Source organism: Strigops habroptila, chromosome 1, assembly GCF_004027225.2.
Source record: "Strigops habroptila isolate Jane chromosome 1, bStrHab1.2.pri, whole genome shotgun sequence".
Lineage (NCBI taxonomy): Eukaryota > Metazoa > Chordata > Aves > Psittaciformes > Psittacidae > Strigops > Strigops habroptila.
Window position 1 is genome coordinate 138,302,469 of NC_044277.2, and position 25,274 is coordinate 138,327,742.

The 25,274-nt window shown below is 36.8% G+C and overlaps 1 protein-coding gene across 9 annotated transcripts in view; it reads right to left on the bottom strand.

The window, feature by feature from the left end:
* Window positions 1-25,274, bottom strand: part of NEK10 (NIMA related kinase 10) — a 96,947-nt gene that overhangs the window by 55,704 nt on the left and 15,969 nt on the right. For all 9 annotated transcript variants that reach the window (XM_030512387.1, XM_030512371.1, XM_030512363.1 and 6 more), the window contains 12 exons: window positions 24,751-24,975; window positions 24,113-24,252; window positions 23,255-23,316; window positions 21,056-21,133; window positions 18,096-18,160; window positions 17,237-17,339; window positions 16,997-17,125; window positions 15,699-15,836; window positions 14,446-14,491; window positions 13,723-13,844; window positions 13,422-13,524; window positions 3,977-4,052 (listed from right to left, as the gene is read on the bottom strand). In XM_030512387.1, the coding sequence (XP_030368247.1) occupies window positions 3,977-4,052; window positions 13,422-13,524; window positions 13,723-13,844; window positions 14,446-14,491; window positions 15,699-15,836; window positions 16,997-17,125; window positions 17,237-17,339; window positions 18,096-18,160; window positions 21,056-21,133; window positions 23,255-23,316; window positions 24,113-24,252; window positions 24,751-24,975 (1,287 nt within the window). The remainder of the gene's footprint in view (window positions 1-3,976; window positions 4,053-13,421; window positions 13,525-13,722; window positions 13,845-14,445; window positions 14,492-15,698; window positions 15,837-16,996; window positions 17,126-17,236; window positions 17,340-18,095; window positions 18,161-21,055; window positions 21,134-23,254; window positions 23,317-24,112; window positions 24,253-24,750; window positions 24,976-25,274) is intronic.

The window sequence follows — 25,274 nt, forward strand, 5'->3', positions numbered from 1 at the left end:
CCAGTATTTTACCACTCTCATTGTAAAGAATTTTTTCCTTACATCCAGCCTGAATCTCCCCTCTTTTAGTTTAAAACCATCACCCCTCATCCTATCGCAACTGGCCCTGCTAAAAAGTCTCTCCCTGACTTTCTTATAAGCCCCTTTTAAGAACTGAAAGGCTTCAGTAAGATCTCCCTGGAGTCTCTCTTCTCCAGGCTGAACAATCTCTTGATCTGTAGACAGAATGTCCCCTTCATAAGTTATAATCCCTTTTGTGAAACAAATAAATGGCAGATATATGTGAAAGGAAACATAATTCTCTATAACCATGTACAATTTGCAGTGTTTCTTCTGGGAAGGCCTTTGAGACAGCAGGATAATAAAGACTGTCACCACTGACTTGGAGCAGATTGTTTCTGGTGACTTATTAGCTGGAAAAAGACTTCAGAATTCATTACCAATTCCCTAAAGCAGTCTTTTCTTCAATTTTTAATGTATTAAGTGTAAAGGCATCCTTTTAATACATTTGGTATTCTAAACTTACACATTGCTGGATTTTTTAATTCGACAACATAACCAGTTGAAAGGAATTTAATTAGTATGATAGTAGAATGAAGCAGAATTAAAAACCATCAAAATTACAAAGCATACTTATATAGGCCCCTCTCTAAACATAAAACAGTGTCTGCTATTATTTTACGATGACATAGTTTTTAAAAAATTGCATGAGCAAATTTATTCAGTCAACCCCAAATACAAACATCTTTGGTACATACAGTGATATGTATAGACTATATTGTCTGCTCCAAGAAGGGTGGGTTGCTTCTCAAAATACCCAGAACTACTGACCTGTCTGTTCAGAAGGAAGCTATTTCTGCCACTCTAAAATGACACAGCTCTTTCTCTTCTCCTTTTCTTTTTATGCAGGAACTAATATTGCTGCTCTTGGTAGATAGCATTACCAATATTTTGATTATTTTATAGCCCTTCGCATCTATTTAAATCATCCAGTCACTTAAATCAATCAGTCCAAGCACTGATTAAGTCTATAGGCTCTGGCTTGTCTATATGCTTCATGACTTGTGTTAAAATACTCAATCAGTTCACCTCACTCCTTGTGAGTGGGCTTCCCTATCAAAAAGCTCACTGTCACACACAGTACTAGCCAAGTACCTTGAAGGGTGGCATGCAGCGCATTCAGCTGCTTGCAAAGCCTTTTTAACATTTTTAAATTATTATGACATTGGAAACTTTAATGCTTTAGCCTGTCGTTTTAGATATTACTCAAGCATACATTTTAAATACAAAAACATCAGTAAAGTACCCTTGTTCTCTTTTCTGACTGCGGATGGACAAGGATCACTGCTTCCATGACTTTGCCTGTGGAACAGAACTGACAAGCAATGTCCCAGAAGACCACTTACTGAGAGACTGCAACATGTTAGTGGCATTTTCTCCTCATGCCTACATCCAAAGGATGTTTCTACCTCTTGGGCAAAGAGGTAGAAAAAGAAGTGCCAAGTCTTATGTCTGATATGAACTTCAATACACAAAGACAGGATATAAATAATTATAAACACGCTATGAACAAAGATAAAACCAAGAAAATAATAATTAAAAGAGTATTTCAATCTACAGAACACTACTATCAAATGAAAATTTCCTATAAAATGTGAGAAGACCCAAAGACATCAGTGGCAGGTTTGGAACTTGACACTTATAAAGACTGATCTAACTTGGAGACAGTTCACCCATAACTGTTGTTCAAAGGAGCATAACAACTTCCCATCAGCAGCTTCTCTGCCCAGTTGTAACTAAACAAAACAAATCAATTATTTCAGAGGAGCTGAAAACCATGGCACATATCTAGCTACACTGAACTTTTACTGCACCTAACTACCCAAACTATCACTTGGGTTTTGCTATGCTTCAGGAGTATTTGGAGAACTAATTGAGGCAGCCTTCCAAGCAACTCACTTTTGCTCACTAAGCAGCAGCACAAGCATTAGTCTTCAAAGTATAATACACATTACAAGGACTCACTTTTGAAGCCATTTCAGGATTTCACAATTTCTAGCGATTAAATGTCAGTCATTATCATTCTGTCACTAGGAAATCACAAGTAGCAATTTCAAAAGTGACAACATAAATTACATTCAACTGCCAAATACCTGAGTTCTTGGCTCTCCCCCCTAAATCAGAGGAGCCACCAGCAGCTCCCTCAATAGGTTGGAACTTTTAACTACCTATTACAGCCACACAGGCCAAGTATTCTTGCAGGTATATGGCCATCACATATGGTCACCACAGCAGAAAAGAGGGTTGAAGAAGACTGACATCAAAAATGCCTGTAAAATTCTGAGAAAGATACTGTCAGTGCCCCAGCCAGTGTAGTGGCCGTATAAGAAATTTAGGACTAAAGCACTTCCAGTTTTCACTTAGGATATAATATTCTGTCAGGTTTTTCTCCTTATTAGCATGTATTTTGTAAATTAAAAGTTCTGATGAAAACAGAAAACAATATTATAGACTGCACGCTGTGCAACATTCTTGGTTTGTTTGTGTGTCATTCATTGTAGTTTTCTTTTTCTATTCCCTATGCCAAATAAACTTCACTTTATTTACAGGAGCTAGAAGTGGCAATTTATAGTAGTGGGAACAAGAGCACCAGAAAGTCACTAAAAGAAAGAAATCAACTTCTGACCGTAAGTAAGCTTGACACTGAGTAGAGGGCAACAGAGTGGCTCTGAAGAGAGGGAACAGCAGCTGCATGTAAAAAGGCGTTAAAAGAATCTGGAACAAGCCCATGCAGGAATGAGGAACACCTGGATCTGCAAAGCTTCAATTGAACATATTGTAAACATATTTCCTTAATAAAGCAGTAGTTAGGGTTGGCAAAGTTTAACCAATAATTTTGCAAATGGAGAGATCCAGATTAGCAACTCCTTAATTGATTTCTGATGTTAGTATTTCAACTAACAGAAATTTTCAGCTCAAATGGCAGGTCCAGAACACATCAACTTCTATTAGATGAATACTGAGCTTGTGCTTGCCACAATTTAGATTTTTACCCAGATTACATTTGCTCCCTTTTGTTCTCAATACCATAACCTCAATTAACAGTCATGTTTGTCATTTATCCATCACGCAACGCAAAAATCAATATTCTGACCTGCCCACAATTACTTTTGAGAGAATCTGACATGCATATAATACTCTCAATTACATAAACTGTTTACATATTGAGGGGAACCTTTGGATAGGAAATGTTTTCTATTCTATGCTCTTGAGAAAACAAAATACAAGGCACTAGTAATCTAGGAACTTAGATAACTATATTGGTACAGCAATTTAACACAACATAGTTCCTTACTTTGGGTTGTTTGCAAATGGGATGGCAAAGGAAACCGCAGCTCATTCAGCAGACTGAATAATATATTGTCTAAGGCAAAGGTTTAAAGCAGTCATTTATGCATTTACTAAGCTTAAATTGCAAACAATGTGTGTCATGCTTTTCCACCATTGAAAATTTCAATCTTCAGAAAATATTTTTTCAGTTCAATTACTAAAACCAAATGCCTACTGACACAAAACAAATCCATTACAAATAGTTCAGAAGGTAAGCTGTCTACACACAAAATGTAGCTGAACATTGAAGCCACAATTACATTAAAAGCCTTTAAAATTAGTTTATATTGTTTACATATATCTTTTTATAACTTGAAACCAAGTTTCTTTATAAGTGTAAAGTTGGATGAATAAGTTACTACACAACCACAGTTATTTCATTTTTGCACCAAGTTAACCCACAGTAACCACTATGGGCAAGAACAGGCAACAGCAAAATAGGCAGGCAACCAACTACTGCAGAGTAGCTATAGGTGGGCAACTTGCACCTTGTTCCTTACTCCATTAAAATTTGCCTGCCTGCTCAAAAAAAGTAACCATTAAGATGGATGTCACTGGACTGGATGTTGTATGCAGGAGTACTTACCACGAGTACAGAATGGTTCCCACTACTGATGCAAGTTTGCCATTTTCTTGCTTTTGCTTTGCAAGCCCAAAGTCAGCTACAATAAATAAAAAAGATTCACATGTCAATAACCACCCTTTTTGCATGACAATCTGTGCTCATCCACAGCACCTGAAAAGTTGGGGGAGGGTGGAATGGAGGTTTGGGGGGTTTTTTTATCTTTTACATTTTGCAGTACTACACCATACTATCTTCCTATCTAAATATTAACCAGCAACTTCTGTTTGAATCAGACCTACAAGCTTTAAAGACATTATAAACACACCTCTGACCAAGTGTAATTCAAACTACATGACCAGTTTCAGGTTTCTATTAATACATTCTAATAAACAGCACGAAAATTTCAAGTATCTCATAAGCAGTGATCTAATGACCAAGTTAATGGAAAAAATAATGTAATGAAGTTAGTAATTATTTTGCTTTCCTTCAAGTTACAATAGCTAGGAAGGGCAGACTTTCCCAGAAATTTAATTTCAAAGGAGTATGGGGCGGGCCTAATACCTGAACAGTTTGCGCTCAGAGATTTCTTCTGGTAAGAAACGATGAATCGTAGCCTTACCTTGTGACAAAAGCGGTAGATTTAGAGCATCATGTAATTATGTTAATATAAGCACCTTTTGTGTAATTAGCAGGCAATCTTTCACAAAATTGGCACACGCAATCTTTAGAGACTATATTTTTAATCTAGGTTCCATGCAAACAGTTCAAGTTTATTATTTTCAATACAGTACTCTGCTGCTGCCTCAACACAACAATGCAGCTAAGATACATTGCACTTTATTAAATCCAAGCATAGAAAACAAGAGAAAATCATTGTACTTGTTAAAGTCCCTTAATAAATTTTGTATTGTAATACTACTTCAGATGTGGGAAGATTTGTGTGGTAAATAATATTGTTTAAAATATTTTAAGGTTCCTGTTCTACTTGGACAGAGCCTACAGCCCATCTCTATTCTAATTATTTTTGCAGTGAGATAGTTCACAAAAATTTTAGTTCAAAATGTTTCTACTCATCAAAAAAAGCTGTAGATCAGAGAAAATAGGTAAGAAAAAAGAGTTTCTGTTGGCTCTTGCTCACTGCGAGCCTCGAGGGTCTGAAGAGAAGAAGATCTCTTATTCAGAAAGGGACTTTGAGAAGAAAGCCAAATGTAGGTACCCAGGCCACAGATCATTTTTTTTAACAAAATGTTCAAAGAAGGACTAGCTCTGCAGCACCTGGAAAATGTAAGTAGAAAGAATGCTAAATTAACAGGATCACTGAGAAGCCTCCCTGTTGTCCTTGAGTTAAGACATTTCACGCCAGGGAATATTCAGCTCAAGAGGACCAGAGGTTTTTGCAATGTTGATACTTCCTTGAGTTATTTGGGGTGAATCATTCTACATTCCCTCCTTTGTAATCCTTCATATAATATTCTATGAAGAAAGGTATTAAGACATTACATCAATCAATAAATTAAGTTCTTGATATTTGAAAGGTTTAGGAAAGGAAAGAGGAGAGCTGGACATCTTGGTTCTGCAAGTCTATTTTAATACAACATTAATGATTATCTGGAGAAAAGAAAGCAAGGGGAAAAATCACCCAAATGGACTAAATATATTTTCTTTCTTTTAGGGTCAGATTCTCAGAAATGGAGGGGGGAAAAAACCTTTCATAAGCAATAACTTTTTTTTTAAATTCTGCTAAACTATCTTGACACCAGCAAGAAGCTCCTAAATACAACTGGCACAGCTAGAGGTAAGGAATGTAAAGCATGGGACAATCAGCTTTACATCAAACTACTGATCCCAGTGTCTTGTTTTGGCTTCATTCTCAGATAAAATCCCTTCTACGTGCTGGTGGGCCAGTTGCGTTCCACAACATAGTCTTTAATCACCTCATATTTATAAGTCAGAGTCCCATAATGAAAAGGTATTTCATTTACCTTTAGACAAATTATGCCTTTGAGATACTTTTCTTTAGCAGTAAGGCCTTTGTTCAAGGCCAGGTTGGACAGGGCCTTGAGCAATACGGTCTAGTGGGAGGCGTCCCTGCCCATAGCAGGGGGGTTGGAACTAGATGATCTTAAGGTCCTTTCCAACCCTTAACATTCCATGATTCTATAAACCTAATGATTTTTCCTTAGCCTTTTCAAGCCTATAATACAGAATCGAATGAAAAGGAACTGGCAAATGTTGAACTATATCAGACTAGTGAAATTGCTTCTTTTAATTTATTTAGGCATCTGTCTGCAGCTTATGAATTGGTCTACAACTTTTAATACTCCAGGATTCTTTATTTGGCATTTGATGCCAGAAGTGGCTACAATAGCTAACAAATAAATGAAATAATTTCTAAGAACTGCAAGAGACCTGCCTCCCATATTATTAAATGAAGATATAACCAAATATAAAGATGACCCCTATTAACTGGTATGCACTGTTTCAGTTGTGAACTGAAGCTTGATTAATGAGGACCCATTGCAACAATTCATATTAGGCAATTTCCTGAAATAGCTTCACACCATCCCACGATGTCTTTTAGAAGCTGGAATTGAATTGTGAGAGAAAGATAACTCAACACTTGCTCAGCTTTTTAGGAACTTTACCCAAGTGTCACCTTTTAGTACAGAGACCTACATAAACCTTAGACCTGATTTAGTGATTCTTATGTTATGATCTAATTGGTCACTTCTGAAATTCAAAATCCCACTTGTTAAAGAAAATATTCTTCCTGAACCATTTCAATTTACTACAGTTAATTCATCCAGTGGTACATCACGCATTAAGACATAGCTCTTAAGTACAGGAACGGGCCTTTCGTCAGAAACTAGACCTAATCAATTCACACATATCTGTGTGAATACAGATGCATCTGGACACAAACCTCACCAATTTCAGAATGAAATACAAAACTTACAGCTTCCAAATATTTTCCTACCGCTTCCATTCTCACACACAAAAAAAGCAATCTACCAAATACAGAAGTGTTGTGAGTACTTACTGGAAGGAACTATATCAATGCTGACAAATCATGATAAATATCAGTAGAATAAAGGTGGCCAGAGAAAAATGGAAAAGCCCTTAGAGAATTGTACTCAGAAGGCCAGTGAAAGCTTTGTAAACCAGTAAATTAGAAGAACCAAAACAAAGGTTGGTAAGAGCAAAGGCAAAGAGAAAACACAAAACAGAAGGGAGAGCCATCTAGCTACTGCCAACATCAGGAGGCAGAAGCGCATGCTGAATCAGTCTTTTCAAAGAGAAAATTATAAATCCATTTTAGTGATCCAAAGCAAGATTCTACAAAAAGATGAGCTAGTAACTTTCTGCCATAAAAAAGATGAGTCCTGCCCCTCTCTTGCGCTGTCTTTGGAAACCAGCACATCTGGCATTTGTGTCTTGATGAATTTAGCTCACCCCTTTTTCTGGGCTAGTTTCACGCTGCTTTTATCTAGTCCAAGACCTGATACTGCATTCCTAAAATCATTGAATTGTCTACCACTTGTTGCCCTCTCTAGTCTTGCAATGCAGGAATAAAATTGACATTAAAAAGGCAACTCCCTCATCCCCCCAAAATAACAAATGCCCCCATTTTGACTGTTAGATTGTCCCACCTTCCTGAAAAGTAAAAATCACTCCTTTGGGACCAAAAATAAAACAAACAATGGTTATTTTGTAGCACAGCTGAAGAAAAACCAAAATGCTAATCGATGACACCTTTCAAGAGGAAGCAGTGTTGGCACTTTAATGGCAGCAATGGAAAGATGTATCTACCATTCTTAAGTCTGTTCAAAGACAACAAAAAACTAACAAACTTTCTTCATTATATGGATCTTTATAATCTATGACTAGACATGCTATTTTGCCAGCAATTCATTACCAATAGTCATATCTCCTGCAGCATTATTATATTTGACTAGATTTTGTACCATGATTGCAAACATTAAGCCTTGAGGGTTTTTTCTTCTGTATATCAGGAACCTAGGAAACCAAACATTTGGGGATTTGGTTTGGGTTGGGTTTTTTTGTTGGTGGTGGTTTGGTTTTGTTTTGATGTGGGTTTTTCTTTTTTGTTGTTGTTGGTTGGGGTATTTTTTAATTAATCAAAAAATAGTCAAACCACCATGCAAGATGGTCCTCAAATAGGAAGAAAAAATAACACTAAATGATGGAGTCATAATCCTCTAGATTCTGAAACACCCTTCTTCACTTGTTTTCACACTTATTTACATTGTGTTTAGGGTAAGAGATAATGAAGTAAGATTATTTCAGAAAGCATTACATGCCAGGGGAGAGGGCATGAAGGGAAGAGAGAAGTATGAAAAACCTTGTAGGTTGAATTGACTTGTATCTTAATCTACTACAGAAAGATCTCTTCAGCTTTCATCTTTGAATTACAAAAACTTTCTAAATCTTTGCAGTCTTTTTAAATGAGCATTTTAGGTACCTGCAATGTTTTTTTTCTCTTTTTTGACACAATCTGTTTTTTCATTTGCCATATTATTTCCCCAAGATTTCACCTAGTAGGTTGATCTTCTACAGTAAAAACAAGAGGAAGATCTTCCAGATACTACATCTTAACAGCACTGATCTCATATTTGCACATTCATTGCCTCAATTTATATTTTAACCCTGTTTGAAAATGCTATTATTATTTCCTAACATCAAATATGCACATGAAGACTAGTATCAAATTCACACACACATGAACTTCAGACCTTCTCAGATCAGATTTTCACTGTGTCCTACTGAACAGTTTCTCCTTCTACCCTGAAAGGCTCAATATGAGACAAAATCATTTTGCTTCTCTTCCACAAGTTTGCAACTGTAATGAAGAAAGTTTGTCATCAACTGACTGAGTTACAGTGATCTGAAAGATTAAAATAGAACTTTAATCTTTTTTTCCATAAAGGCATATCCTAAGATCAAGATAATTTACAATTTAATCAACAGTAGTACATATTTATTCTATTCTTTTCCATCAATAGAATGGGAACAGAATTAATTTCTTATCATTCCCAAATACAACATCTAGCTATTCTACCATTCTGTTTTCTGTGTGCTAATATCAATGCTTCATAAACTCAGTCTATTATCTGTAAGTTTTGTGAAGCTTGTAACTTCTGCACTAAGAACTAGTAACTTCTGAACTAGATCCACATCTAGAACTGAGATTTGTAGAGAGATGCAATTGTGCTATTAATCCACCAATAAGGTCCAGAATGTTTGATTTACAGTGTGAATGTAAACAAGTGGAAAATTCCACTGAGCCTATTACGAAAACTTTGAAAATTAAGTACTACAAGCATTTCCTTGAAACTTAGTACAAAGGATAGTAATTCTCAGAATGAAGAACGGTTAGATGAGCCACATATTCTGTAAAAAAACTAGCACCGATCCAAGTGACTCAGAAAACTAGTGACTAACACACAACAGACACTAGTTATACTTTACCTCATGGCCACTGCTGCTTTGGGCATGTCACAGAATCAAGAGCCAAAGGTCTTTGTAAAAGTGCACCCAACAAGCAAGTATTCTCAATTACAAAATTAACAGGTAGCTTTCTTCAAGCATCCAGCAACTATTTGAACTTTTCAAGTCTCATTCACTTCACCATTCTGACACTTCATGCCTGCCTGCTATGGTTAGAAGTGTATCAGAGAGATGAATTGTCTCAAAACTAGTATTCCGCTGCTATACAATCCTGGATTTCAGTTCCTTTCTGCTACTGTTGTATCATTACAATGTTAAATATTAAACAGAGCATACCATCCAAAAGAGCGAATGGAACCCTTCACAATTCTCCTTGATATCAGAGCTGAAAGGTGTCAAAGCGATTCCACACAGCCCTCAAGATCTAAACCTTGCTGCAGCTAGATGACTCTGGGGAAAAGTGATGATCTGTTCTGTCTTCTGTTCTGTCCAACAAATAGATGCCGCTATGGAGCTTTAAGCAGAAATATGCTGTACTAGAAACAAAATACAGCTGCAATAAAAGCAGATACGCATTTCCAATTCAGAAAACTGTAACTTCTCAATGTCTACTGTGAAAAGGCTGGGCAGATTAAACTGAGAGCCACAGCACACCATAGTAAGGGTTCAATGAATCTCTGAAACCCTAAACAACTACTTTGTGTGTGTGTGTGTCAGAAACGATAAATCAGACATTCAACCTGATCAGAGATGTACAGTTTCAGTAACACATTTCTACCAATTTAAAATTAAAAGCTTTACAAATTTGCAGGTTAGATGATTTAATATTTATATTTTCACAGCTTTTGTAGCTCTACCAATTATTATTAAATGCTGTACCAACATAAGAGATGGTTGTTATGGCCCCCTTCCTATCAAATTTCATGTCAGAGATGAAACAGAACAAATGAGTAGGGTTCCAGAGAACACACAGCAGCATGCTTAAAGTTCTCTACAGTCAGAAAGAGATCTTGTATCACCAGTAGCCTGGCTAGGGACAGATTGTAAACGTCTGTTTCCATTTGCAACAACACACAACATAAGAGAGCCTGAAAAAGATTGGGAGAATTCAGATGTTTAAAAGACGTCATGGAAAATGCAAAGGAAGTTCTATAATCTTCACAGTAGAACAAAGCACCTCCTGGGCTTAGCACTTTCATTTGTGTCTTTCCTATGTTTAAAAACAAAACAATAATCAAAGTCCTGGGTAAGGGTAGTGTCTGGTCACACACAATATTTAAGAAATAGAAAATAACAGCATGACTATACAGATTCAAAAATTCTTCCCACTGTTACCTCAGATATTCTTTTTTCAGTAAAATCTACAAAGATGATATCAGAGACCATCTCTAGAAAAGGCCCCTCATAGCTTAATCTTACATTGGGCCAGGCCAGTTGCAGAGTTTTCTGCCTGTATGAATTCTAGTTTTCAACCACATTTCACCATAGGTCCCTGCCTACCAAGTTCTGCTGGAATTGTTCTACAAAAGCCACCTGTAGAACCTTTCTCCATGAATTCAGAACAAGCAAGCATAATTTTTCAGCAAGTCTATTTTTTTCTGTGCTGACAGCGAGGTGGGAATGTCTCCCACACTATGCACTCCTTTCCTTCTCAACCAACATAAACTCAGAAATTGTATGAGGTCTTCATGGGATTTTGGAATGTGAGTGGCCCAGTTCTTACATAGACAGTGAGAAACACCTACCTGTGAGTCCCAGAACTTTCTTAAAGCAGTTCGTTGTTGGGGCTGATGCAGAGCCATACGCAGAACAGAATGAAAGTCTTAACCTATAGAAGCACTTTGCTCCAGTCTATTGCCCACTTTATTTTATTTTTTTAATCAAAATCTACAATGAGATTCTGAAACCAAGGCACCTCTCTAAATAAAACATTTGAAGAACATTAGTTACTGAGCAATAAGCTGCCTTTGTTATATTGTCAGCCTGCAGATTCTCATCGCAAGAGATCAACAAGAGTTACCATTTCCAGAAGCGCTGATTGAGGAAAGGGAAAAGAAGATCAGTATTGTAAGATATACAAGCTTTTGTTATAAAGCAAAATAATTTGGACCATCAGGTGCATATTTTAATTACATAGCCACACAACACTGTTTCGTAGGTAGTCCACAGGAACATTAATTAGATCAAGACAAGTTTTTGACAGTATTGAAATTGAAAGACCGGAAAAATGAAGTTGCTCTCTCTTTAGGATGACTGTGCAGCTTCCAAACACAGACCTACAGTTCTGAGTAGATTTTAGAGCAGACCTCCTTTTGTAAAAGCTGACAGGTTAAATTCACTGCAGAGGAAGATTTCTCAATATTTGAGCATACGCTTCCACCTTTATCTGACATTTTATATTAACTTTCATCTAGAAACATCTGAAATTCTCAAATACTGTGGAATATAATTATCAAGATTGCAAATGCTCCAGACTGTCATACATGAGTTAGGCATAATACCACAGCATGCACCAATACAGTACATATCTACTATCATTGGAAAGAAAGTAAACTATTCTTAATTTCATTAAAGTTGTAAAGCTCTGTAAAAGGCTCTGTAAAATTCAGAAGTAATAGATAAAAGGTCTTAAGTTCCCACTGAAAACTCAATGTATGCTGGTACTACATAAACTGTTTGTTTAAATATTGCAATAGTTCTAAATCAATCACTCTCAAAATGGTCAAAGTAAGTTTCAGTTCTTCCAGTTTCCTCAACTTCTGTAAATCTTTGACAGAAATATAAATGCTTTTAATTGGTTATTTTGAGCTTACATTTGAAAGTACATTTACACGTCTGTACACCTAGACTGGACCAGAGATAAGGCTGAGGTGTTAAATCAAGACAAGAGTGCCCCTCAGTGGCAGCATGTTGATATAAAATACATGATATTTTACTTTAAAAACCATGATATTTTACTGTAAAATTACATTCTGAATATTTATTTTCATCACTCAGGGACAAGTGTTTCATTAAATGACCTTGTTTCAAAACTGTGTCATTACTAAGAATCAGAGGCTTTTAGCAGATACAATTTAATACTGAGTGAATTTAAGTAGGTATGTCATCAGCTATAAATACTTACAATAAACCAACAGTTGCTAAATATATTTGTCTATTAGAGCCGAGTGGCTTTTTGGTTGAGTGTGTGAATATGCCTACATTTCCCTGTTATTTTTAAAGAATAGATATTGATTTTTGCATAAAGGCTTCTCACAACAATTCAGCAGTATTCAAATTGTTTATTTAGTTCTGTGTCACAAGTAAGAAAGCATGCAGTAGCGTTTTGAGAACTTTAAAAACTACAGTATCTGAATTGCTTGTAAGGCTTGCTGTGTGTACTAGGTTGCAATATTTCACTCCAAGAGTGAAACTTTGTCATATTTCATACTGCTCACACATATACTGCTTTCAAAGCCTATCCTGACACCTGCCTAGGGTCCTTTGTCCACGCGGTGGAGATTCTAGAAGCATACATCAAGAATATTGACTACCATGGGCTTAGACAAACAGCACCCCATTGAAGCTGATCACTGGGAACAACTGATGGATATGAAATAATTTCATTGTAGAATTGGAATAGAACAGATGGTTGCTATATTTTAGTATGCTCACTAGCACTTGTTATCTGAAGTTGGTTATCTTGATATTCTTGCTGATTTAAATAAAAACAGGCCTTGAAGCATTACTATAGTCTATTTTTTTTAGGGCTAAATCATCTCTGTCATATTTGACATACATGGCTGTAATAAATATAGTTGTGGCTGATGATACCTGGTAACAATTATCACAAAATTTTCATTAGCAATTATACAACAGTACAACAATGCAATAATTTACTAGCTTCCAAGTATGGCAACCAATGGCTGGAAATCTGAAAACCTCTGACAGTTTCAGTAAAGAAATTCTGCTCACGTGCATCATGGGAAATTCTCTTCCAGTAAACAGTTCTACTTACTAATTGTAACTTTGTCTTTATCCCCCAGCATGACATTGTTTGGAGTGAGATCTCGATGAACAATCCTTTTCTCTTTATGCAAGTAACGAAGAGCTAGACAAAGCTTAAAAACAAACAGAAAGGGCCTCATAAAGATTCTTAACTACAACCTAAATAAAGGCACATAAAATTAAATTAAAATCTGATACTAGTGCCTGATATAATAAACATTATTTTGCCAGTTATTAGCCTAACAAATATAAATGGTGCTACTAATTACATGCAGGAAAGTCCTGATAACAAAAAGAATGAAGGCCCTTACTTGGATAAATATATGCCATATTCTTTCTTCTGTAAAGTGTTGTTGCTTTTCCTTCAAAGAGTGAAAGTACTCTCCCAATGGCACTCCCTCTATGAGCTCCATGACTATGTACAACCTGTCATCTACATAAAAGAAAATGAATTAATAGAAGATTACATTTACACAGAAGGCATTTGACGATAGAATATTTGAGGTTTAAACATATTTTAAAAGCTGGTTTTACTTTTAAAAAATGTACTGTGCAAATATATTTAATCACAGGTCTAGTCCTTGTTATTCTTTTTTTTCCTCAGTTTATATCACAGCAACTATAAGGAATTCACTGCACGGTAATGACTCAGTGGGCAGGTGTATGTAGCTAACTCTTTATACAGAAGAAAATTAAAACAATATGGCTGAGCAATCTATACCATTCAACTAGTCACTATAGCTTTTCTCCTTACATAGCATTCCAGTTGTAAATTTTGGACCTTTGTTGGATGAGAATGATGCTTTTTACATGTTTATATTGCATCTAATTTTACTGATAGATAAACAAATATAATGTCTCGTATTTTTTTCAATTTTAAATGGATATAAGCCTGCCTGAACTGTAGCAGTTCTTGAAGAAAATCTTACCATTTATTGTTCAAATCTGACACATTCCTTCCAAGATGTGTTTTTATTATATATTTCTATTTCTTCATTATGTATACTGTGGTAATTCTCTGCATTTATACTTACTTTCCAAGAAGGTTCTATAATACCGTACAACATTTGGATGATAAAGCTACAATAGGGAAAAAAATTTAGATGTTTAGAATAGTTAAACTGGTGGCACAGTATTTATAATGTTTAGCTACATATTGGAATGAAGGATTCCAGAAACTTGCTTATGAACTGCAGTGCAGTAGACCTTCACTGCTATCCCAGAGAAGTGTTGCATATTACAAGAACAACCAGGAGGAAAATGCAGCATGATTCCTATCCACTTTCCCCTTAATAATTGAAAGAGTAAATGAAGTTTGAGTTTGCAATTACACTTACATCAAAGTATTGGCTTTCTTAGCCTGAGAACACTAATGATCACTCTGGGGTTTTAATTTTCAATTACAAAAAATACCATCTTCTCACTGTATTTTAAGCCCCAGAATTCATCAAATGGAACAAAGACTCATCAGTTTTCTATCACAATCTTAATTTAAAGAATCCCTGAAAAGTTCAAATACCACCAACACAGAAAGTAAGAATCTTTACTAACAGGCATTTGCTCTGCTGCTAATGTTACAGTAAGAAGGTTTTCAAATTGACAGCATTCAGCTAAAAGGGTCCAATACTGTAGTGGTCAGACAAAAACAGTAACAGCAGCTGGACGCCCTGCAATATAGGGTCACAGAATCAACTAGGTTGGAAAAGACCTTTTAAGATCATCAAGTCCAACCATTAACCTAGTACTGCCAAGTCCCACTAAAACATGTCCCTAAGCACCATGCCTACAGGTCTTTTAAATACCTCTAGGGATGATGACTCAACCATTTCCTTGGGCAGCCTGTTACAATGCTTGTCAACCCTTTTGGTGAAGAAATATTTCCTAATATCCAACCTAAGCCCTCCCTGGCGCAGCTTGAGCTGTTACGTCTTGTCCTGTTGCTTCTTACTTGGGAGAAGAGACTAAAACCCACCTCACTACAACCTTCTTTCAGGTAGCTGTAGAGAGCAATAAGGTCTCCCCTGAGCCTCCTTTTCTCCAAACTAAACACCTCCAGGTCCCTCAGCCATTCCTCATCAGACTTGTGCTCGAGACCCTTCACCAGCTCCATTGCCCTTCTCTGGAATCTCTTTAGCACCTCAGTGTCTTTCTTGTAGTGAGGGGCCCAGAACTGAACACAGGATTTGAGGTGCAGACTCACCAGTGCCAGCTTTCCGTATGAGAATTCACAGTTCGTAATGCTAACAACAGAATGCTCACACATGAAACTAGAGTCCATGAGACATACCTGCTCTTTGACGATGGTTAATTCAGAGACAATGTTCTTTACACTGCTGTCTCTGGTTTTTTTGTCCTTTCCAAATGCTGGATTGTGTAAATTGACTTCTTTCATTGCCAGGAGATTTTGTCCATTATGTTTTCTAACCTGTGAAAAAATCAAAACCCTTGTAACATTAATATAGAATGGGGATAGAAAGGATATTTTTATGGCTGCCGGATTAGTTATGAGCGTCCAAACCTGCCTCATGAAAGTTACAATCCTTGCTTTTCCTGTGTATGATGTGATTAGCCATGTGAACCAGACTCCCACAATGCAGGTAAGCAGTACCCTGCTGAACTCACCAGTGTTTGAGGTAACATTATCTGTGCCCAGTATTGCCTTTCAGATAAAACATGCTTGAATTTGTGTAGTTTTACACAGATTACTTAGCCTTTGCAATAGACAGAAATGCTGTTTGTAGAAAGGAATTAAGAGAAAGTAAAAGTAGGAAACCTAACAGATACACTGGTCAATCTTATAAATAAAAGAGGAGACAAACAAAATCACAGCAAATACTAACAACAGATCCACAAAGGCATCTTTGCACCTGCAGTCCCCTAATGGAATTCAAAGGATGGTTGCCATGCTTTAAGCCCAGCCAGTAGCTCAGCACCACGCAGCCATTCGCTCACCCGCCCTTCTCCTCTCCGGGTGGGATGGAGAGGAGAATCAAGAGAATGTAAACCCCGCAGGTCGAGATAAGAACAGCTCAATAACTCCAGTAGAACATCATACTATTACTAATAATAATGTTAAGGGAAATAACAAGGGTAGAGAATATAACACTAAAAGGGGAAAGGAGAAGAAAAAAAAGTGAACAGCAGTGATGCACAATGCAATTGCTCACCACGCACCAACCGATACCCAGCCCGACCCGAGCAGTGATAGGTCCCTTCCGGGTGACTCCCCCAGTTTCTGTACTGGGCATGACGTGCTGTGGTATGGAATACCCCTTTGGCTAGTTTGGGTCAGGTGTCCTGTCTCTGCTTCCTCCCGGCTTCTTGTGCCCCTCCTCACTGGCAGAGCATGAGACTGAAAAGCCCTTGACCAGGGTAAGTGCTACTGAGCAACAACTAAAATACCGATGTGTTATCAGTGTTGTTCTCAAACTAAAGCCAAAACACAGCACTGCACCAGCTACTAGGAAGAAAATTAACTCTATCCCAGCCGAAACCAGGACAACGGTATTGCCTAAAAGAGGCATTAGACCCTCTTCAAGAAACCTCCTCCCAAATCTGTAAATTAATACCGAAAGAGAGATTTACCTTATATACGCTTCCAAAAGCTCCACGGCCAAGGTGCTCTAAAATTGCATAATTGCCTATATGTTTTGTAGGTGCCTTATTCTGATTCATGCTCTCAACACTTTCAGCAATTTGCTTCAATTCATCTTCCTGGTTATAAATTAAATGATAAATAAATAAATAGAAAAAATGTCATGACTTTCTTGTGCTAAGAAAGTGCAAAGAACACAGCTTTTTTAAGCTATGAAGGTTTTTACTTACCTTTAATAAATTTAGCTTTGATACCAACTCTTCATAAGCACTGATATCACGCACGTAATGTCCAATATCAATGAAGATTTCAAACAAGTCAGTAGGGAAAAGTCTACAAAGGTTTAAATTTTAATTTACTTTAGGAACAGTGTGCATAGTAGCTATTAATCTACAGCATAGACTTTTCAGTGTCTATTATTTCAACTTACTTTAAAATCTGCTAAATAATGCACTTTTTGTTTACTAATCTACTCAGATATTAATCCCCTAACATTACATAAGAATGATGGTATTCTAAGAAAAAAAAGCTTGAAGGTTATACTTACCTACACAAAGCAATCAGATCTAATGGAAGGTGTCTCTGCCCTTCCAACCCAAAACATTTTGTGATTCTATGATTATATACACAGGAGTTAAAGGACTTTTCAAAAGTCAGACTTCAGCCTCCATTGCTTGGGTATTTATATGTCAGTTCTCCAAAAAAATGTAAGCAAGCCTCTTTAAAGTCAATGCACCTCCCAAGTTTCCAGTAATTTTCCTACTTTTTTTTTCTTCTAGTACATTATATTATGCTTGCTGTCCCTTTATCTGAGTTCCTTCTTGTAATGCATAGGAACCCCTAAAGAGCTAGGTTCTCTGGCATGCATACAATAGAAGTCCCCTCACTGAACATCTAAATCTTGCAGCTGGCACTGATGCAATGCAGGAATGGTGATCTGAAACTGTGGGCAGGGCAGAATTTGCCCTATTTCTAGTATTTCTTCTTGTCAAAAATAAAAAACATTTAAAAAACATGTCTTTCTGATTGGAGTGACACCTTTTGAAAGCTATCTTAAAAGGAGCTTCACAAAACATTTTGTTAACATACCTTTTAAAGATATGTCGATTTCTTTCCATACTGAAGAGAAATCTCAGGGCTCTAAAAGCATAACACTACAGCAAGAAAATACTTCAATTAATGAGAAATTTATACACAATTGGAAAAGCCACTGATAAACATCAAGGATACCCCTTGAATTCACATGGTGGTAAACTTTGTAATTAAATGACTAGACAGATTACGATACTAACCTGATAATGAAGAGAGTAAAAATATATTAAGCTTCTCCTGTATTTTAAAAGTAGGCAGGGCCATTTAGTGGGGAAAAATGGGGGCAGGGGAGAGGAGGAGAGAAAAAGTGGGTGACTAAAGCTATAGCACATATTGAGGAACATTTAAGTCTTAATCATCTCTTTGTATTTGCAGATAGCTCTGGACTAAGGACCTGCTGAAAAAGGTAAATATAAGCAGTGGGTTTGTAATGACACAATAGAAACAGATTTTCCATTTTTTTCTGAAAAATGCAGTGTGGAACACTCTAAGTTCTAAGAGGGGACAAAAAAGAAAAGTGAGAAAGAGAATGGTCAAAGTTTATTATTGTTTTTTTAATACTAAGTTCATCATATTTAAATAGATCTTTATGTACCTCAGTTTCTATCTTTACGTTACTTAGTATGGATATGATCTCTACTGAAGAAAGCTTATTTTTAAAACAGCCACTGGCAGGTAGTTAGTAAGTATGCTTTTATGCAACTCATCTTTAACTCCATTTATCAAGAGTCAATAATATGGCACATATATGGCTGACTAAACAAAGATGATGGTATAAAGTAAGCCAAAGTGATATCTGTAACAATGCAAATAGTAAATGCCTTCAGTATAATCTAGAATAATTTACCTTATTGCTTCGGTGACTATAACATTACTACAGTCCAGTGTGATAATCCCTATCTAGGCAATGGTAACTCTGTCTTAGTGCTAACTGCAGAATTAATCCTTATGTTAAAAACAAATCTTTCAATAAATAGAAAATGCATTAAATGAAGAAAATAAACCCCAAATGATACTTATAAAGGAAGCAGGATACCTGAAATTTTGCAAAAAAGGAACATATGTTAATGCTGCTAAGAAGCTGTCTCTTTTACAATGTTTCTTTTACCTCCAAAGCAAACTCCCCATCACAAGAGAAGAATGGGATGTTATGATGTCTAACATTCCACTGAGCATCACAGTCACAACTTAGCTGTACAAAACAAGCCAGACCAACTGGGCCACAGTTGCTACCTTGAAAGTTTCTCATTTTAAAGACTATACATAGATCTTACTGTAGAAAGCTGATCAGTGAATGGAAAGGATAAGAAATTAATAATGAAATAAGCAGATATTTTAAACAGCGATAATATTTATCTTTCTCATACTAGTACTGTGAGATTTATAATTAACATTTGTTAATTTGCTTCAGTTAAGGCATGATGATCTTTACATATGGTATGTATGCAGAATAAATGACTGATATCACAGCCACCCTTAAAGCAGTGAAGTAAGATCACTAAGGTGTTGTGGCAGAAAAAAGCTGAAAATTTAATCATCAAAACCACAAAGGAGCAGTAAAGAAACCACACCAGCACTGCAAGAATTCTAAGAAAAATGCCTATAAAATTCAAAAAAAGTATTCCAATAGCTGCAACTGTATTGCACAGCAGTAACAATGATAAAGGCAATACACATAGCAGGGTGAGAACCTGAACAAGCTTTTGTGAAAAAATACACTTCTTATTGTTTGCCTGAAACAGATTTTGTTTTCATATGTGATCATTGAGTCCACTATTAATTCACACAGCTTGACGTTTAAGACAACTACAGCTGCTTATTATCTCTTGCGATTTACTTCCAGCACATCCCGTTGGAATCTAAACCATGGTGGGCACAATTAAGCTCTTACAGTTGTATGAGGCAACTGTAATGAGCATATGCTCCAGTTTATTAGACTCTATGTTAGTTTCACTTAGCATCTAGGGAGATTTTTGTTCATCTCATCCTTAAGTTGATTTAATTGAAATGCACTATAAAACCTCACTGCAGAAGAAAAGTACTTGCTGCACTGAATCTGCACTCCAACGCTAGTCTAAAAGAACCGCAAAGAGAAAGATGTCACTACAATGAATTATTTTTCTGTGTGTGTGGAAATGCCTGCCCTTGCTATCCAGACATGTCTACCTGATAAAATAGTTGAGTAGCTATTTAGCCCTGCTAGTGTAGGGCTATGCCAGAACAAAGAGCAGGGGAGAAGCAGGATCCTGACTGCATTCACACTGTGCTAAGGACCTCACACTTGCTCAGAGAAGGGCAACTGGAGCAGCAGCAGTTGTGTTCATCCTTGAACCCCAGACCACTATTTTCCTATAGCTTAGAGAGACAACAACATCATTTCATAGGCAGTGGAGAAGAGCTATCAGATAATTAATTACCACTGATAACTTTTAGCCTAAGTTGACTCAAACCAGTACTTTTATGGGGGTATTGACATGCAAACCCAAGAGCCATTCTTGTGCTTATTAGCTCTGTATTTATCCTACATTTAAATTTGCTCTACTTCATGTCATGTTTTCATGTATTTTATTTAACAGCCACAGTAAGATTCTCCAGAAAGAAACAGATATTAGTATATTGTCAAATCTACAGCAATTTTCAACAAAGATCAAGGCAATAAAAAGAAGTTCTGATGCTGGACAGCCTCAAGAAGTGGTGGAAAGATTACCACAAGAAAAATACTCATTTTCCTTTACATTATATGAAGTGCCAGAAATGAAGTAGGTCAAAACACAGCACCAGAAATTGAGTCACTATTTAATGTGGGCCATTTGTTATTGCAGGCTTTGTTTTGTTGGGATTTTTTCCCCCTTTAAGTAAGATTATTTTTACTGCACTTTAAAATAAATTTAAAATCATAAAAAAATCTCAGGGACTGTTTGGAGCTTTCAACATGCAACGACAATAAAGGGAGCTACCTGTAATAAATTAGCATTTTCAGCATTTCTTTCTTTCTTTGGTAAAATCAGCTTTGCTATTGTATATATTCCATTTGCCTGTAAACAGAGAAAGGTCAATATATTATAAAGCACACAAATAAAAAACAATGTTACTTCAGGTAAATCACAAGCTAATACCAATTGACAAGTTCTCAACATCCTACAGCACACCTAAATTATAAAATCAAAGGATTAGATGTACATAAGAATTAAGTCATTGTTACATTTAAACTGATACCAGAAAGACAGCTTGCAAACAGACCATGAAGAAATACTTCTGTTTCTAGAGGTGAAGGTAATTGCAGCAACAGATGTCCCATCACCATGTGGATATTTTGAATTGCCAGGGGCCAAAAAGCCAGTCTCAATAAATAGAGACTGAAGAAACACCAGAATTGATAGCCTGAGGTGTATGTCTGTACCTTCAGTAGGAGTTTGTGAAAATGTTCCATTTTCATGTAACCATGTGTCCTCCCCGTTAATGTATCCATTGTGCTGGTTTGATAGATGGGCACTGGTAGATATAGCTGCAGTACTGCTCCCAGTTACTCAACAAACTCCCTGTCGGAGACTACTCTCCTCTCTAGCAGAGTTGAAGGAATTCAGCACAATGTGCTGCCTCTGCAGAGGCTCTGCTGCAGTTCCTGGCATGTTTTCTTAAGCTGCTCATGAAGGCAGAGTTAAGCTAAGGTTTCGGGCTGTGCAGTAGGGCCATCGAGTCATAAACATATTCTGCCCTGATATCAGAATTGCTGCAGACTACTACCGAGGCTGTAAGTTGAAACAAGAACAGAGAATAGACAGGTAGAGGGCAGCTACAGCAGAAGCTAACTTTGCCACTGTATGAGATAAACCTTTAGAGGTCACATTGGTTGACTTTCTCAGCACATAACTGAAAGAGCTGCAAATCTTCCTCTATCTGTTTCTAACCTGAGTTCCTTCATCTCGCTCATCATGCAACTCTCAAAGTTTTATTATCACAGAGAAAGCAGCAGGATTTAAAATTAAAGAGGCTGTTGTAGGGTGGAACTCCAGTTGAAATGAACATGCTGGAAGCTATGTTCTGATCTGAAAGGAGCACATTGGCTGGTGTTTTGACAAAGGAGGGGGAGATCTTTGTGTTTTAGCAGGATGGGTGGGAGAACTTGAGCTTGAAACACATTTTCCCAGCCTGCACATTGTCACATCAATTTGTAAGAAATTTACTGACACCACCACTGTCATGCACTGCTACAACAATGCAGAAAAACTCTATGATAAAACCAGCCTTTTACTTCCCAAGACCTCCAGGAGTTACACTGTTTTCAAAACTTACCCCATTAAAGTAAGTCTAAGTCAGTATGGTTTATTGACAACTGTAGTGCTTAAGATACACAGAAAATATCTATTCTTTTTTCCCAGACTTACTTCCATTCCTTTCCTCTTAACCAACAGTTTTGAAATAAACATGAACTTCTTTCCTGGTCATATATAAGGCTTTTCGTTCCCTCGATTCCCCTAGGAATACCTCTAACTGGGTTATAAGCTAACTTGAAGGCTTTGATCACCGACTTAACATTTAAAGTATGAGAGCTGGCTACAGCTATTAGCTGGTATTAATGTCCTAAATATTTGTGTCTTTGACTATGTCTGGAATACACACCAGGGATTTTAAGAACAGTTTGCAGAACCATAGGTTCTAGCTGATTTAAATATTACATTTTAAAATGAGGTTTAGAAACACAATCCTGGGGATAGAGTGCCAGAAGTAATGTCAGAAATACCCTGAGGAAAAGAGAAATTGTGAAATAACAACATGCCAATATAAGCTGCACAGAGTTTGTTTTATTAAACTTCATGAAATTCAGAATTTGTATTTCTCAGTTAATTTCATTCTTACTCTTATTTACTATCCTATTTTGAATACGGCAAAAGCATGTCAAGAGACGCTTGACAAAATTAACCTTGCCTGAATAAGGCTGTTTATTCTTCCAGACAACTAGATACATATGTTCATATCTTTTGCCTGTGTCTCCGTGTGTAAATGTATAAAGAAACAGAGATACTAAAGTTATAGAAAGGCATATTTTCCAATACTTCTCAAACGCATTTTGTTAATTAAATTATGGTGACAAATAAGAACAATTAAGTCAAATGATAAGCTCTAATGCTTTACTTAGTTGAATAAAGTCTTCCTACCTGTACAACCTGGTAAGAGTTAGTCTCATTGAGCACCAGTTCAGTAATTGCTGCACAACAGGCTAGAATAAAAATTCACATGTAACATTTAGGGCCAGATTCAAACAGACGTTCAGATAGTGTGGTGGGCTAACATTAGCTAAGGGCCAAACGCCCATCCTGCTGCACATTCACTCCCCCTCCTTAACACACTGATGTTTTAGTTGTTGCTCGGTAGCGCTTACCCTGACCAAGGACTTTTCAGTCTCTCATGCTCTGCCGGTGAGGAGGGGCACAAGAAGCCAGGAGGGAGCAGAGACAGGACACCTGACCCAAACTAGCCAAAGGGGTATTCCATACCACAGCACGTCATACCCAGTATAGAAACTGGGGGGAGTTAACCGGAAGGGCAGATCTCTGCTCGGGCCAGACTGGGTTTTACATTCTTTTGATTCTCTTTATCCTGCCCAGGCAGGAGGAATGAGGGAGTGAGCGAGCAGCTTCGTGGTGCTGAGTTACTGGCTGGGCTTGAACCATGACACATAGGAAATTTGAATAGAGGCAAAAATATGATGAAATAAAGATCACCTCAGGCTAAAAAATTGAAAATATATATATATTTGAAATATTTTTACAGGTGAAAGAAATATATATGATTCACATGTACTTAATACTTTATTCTTTGCTTCTTTCTAGAACCAGTGTGCTTTTCGAAAACATGTGTTAGCATTGCACATTTGGAAATAAACACAGCTGACTTGCTGCTCCTGCTCCCTAAAGCAGGTATGAAATTTTACAATTTCAAATTTGAACTATTTTTAATCCCTCTGTGCAAGTCTAAGTAGACACATGACAGAAGATTAGGCTTTATAAACCTACCTGCTTGAAGTGAGAAAGTATTTTCTTGCATCTCATCAGGACTCAAATCATTTGACAAATGAAAATACTGGATTCTCCCTGCTGCATTCGCACTAGATAAACTTCCAACTGAAGAGCGATCAGAAACAAGACTCCTTTCCCTGAAAAAAAGAAATCAAATCAAATCAAATTGCAGCGTAAAAAAAAATGACTTACCATATCTTTGTTAACCATTTCTGAAGTTCTATAGATCTGGACGGTTTTCACTAAAATAGCTAATACACTTTGAAAAAACAAACAAGCCTCTAAACATAAAATGCCTTTACCACATTCAGCAATTATATTCACTATTCTAGCTCATTAAATTGGTGTCTGATTAATAGGAAATTTAAGTACACAGAAATGACATATTTATCATTGTTTAGTTTATACAGTGAAAGTCTTAAAACCACCTCAGATAGATAACGATGAAATATGCATAGCTGAAAAAAAATACTGGTTATTCATTATGTTCTAAATAGTCTTATAATTTCTGCAGACATCACGTACAGCTGAACAACACAAAGATGCTATTTGATAAAACAGGGCTTGGTCAAATATAGCTTAAAATATGAAACAGTCTCATATAATTGCCACAATGCTGAGGACTGAAAACCTACCCCTGTAAAATATGAAGGAGCTGTTTGATTCCACCCCAAATCCGGATTTCCACACTAGTCTCAGGATCCTCACAAACCTGTACCAGAATCCAAACTATACTCCATAGAAGTTTGATATGATCAGAATGGAGTAAACTGAGCAAGACTGGAACTCCTTCATACATTCTTATTTGCTCTTTGACCTGTGACTCTGCACAGAGGAGACGTAACAACTCTGCTGCGAGCCTAAAAAAAAAAATCATCAAGTAATTTTAACAATAACTCCATCATTACTGCATATTGTCAGTTAGCAAAGGGGGAAAAACCCACAGCAGATGTTTAAGAAAGAGCAGAGACCTCCTATAAGAATGATAATAATAAAAAAGTAGTTAAGGAAAACTGCTTACAGTCACTGTAAACTGTAAAAACACTGTAAAAAAAAGAAGGGCAATTTTCACAAAGGGTGAAACTATATTTACACTGAGTTTGGCTATCAGCATAGGCAGCCAAGCATACACAGCCAGGATGAGAGGTGTCCACCTGGC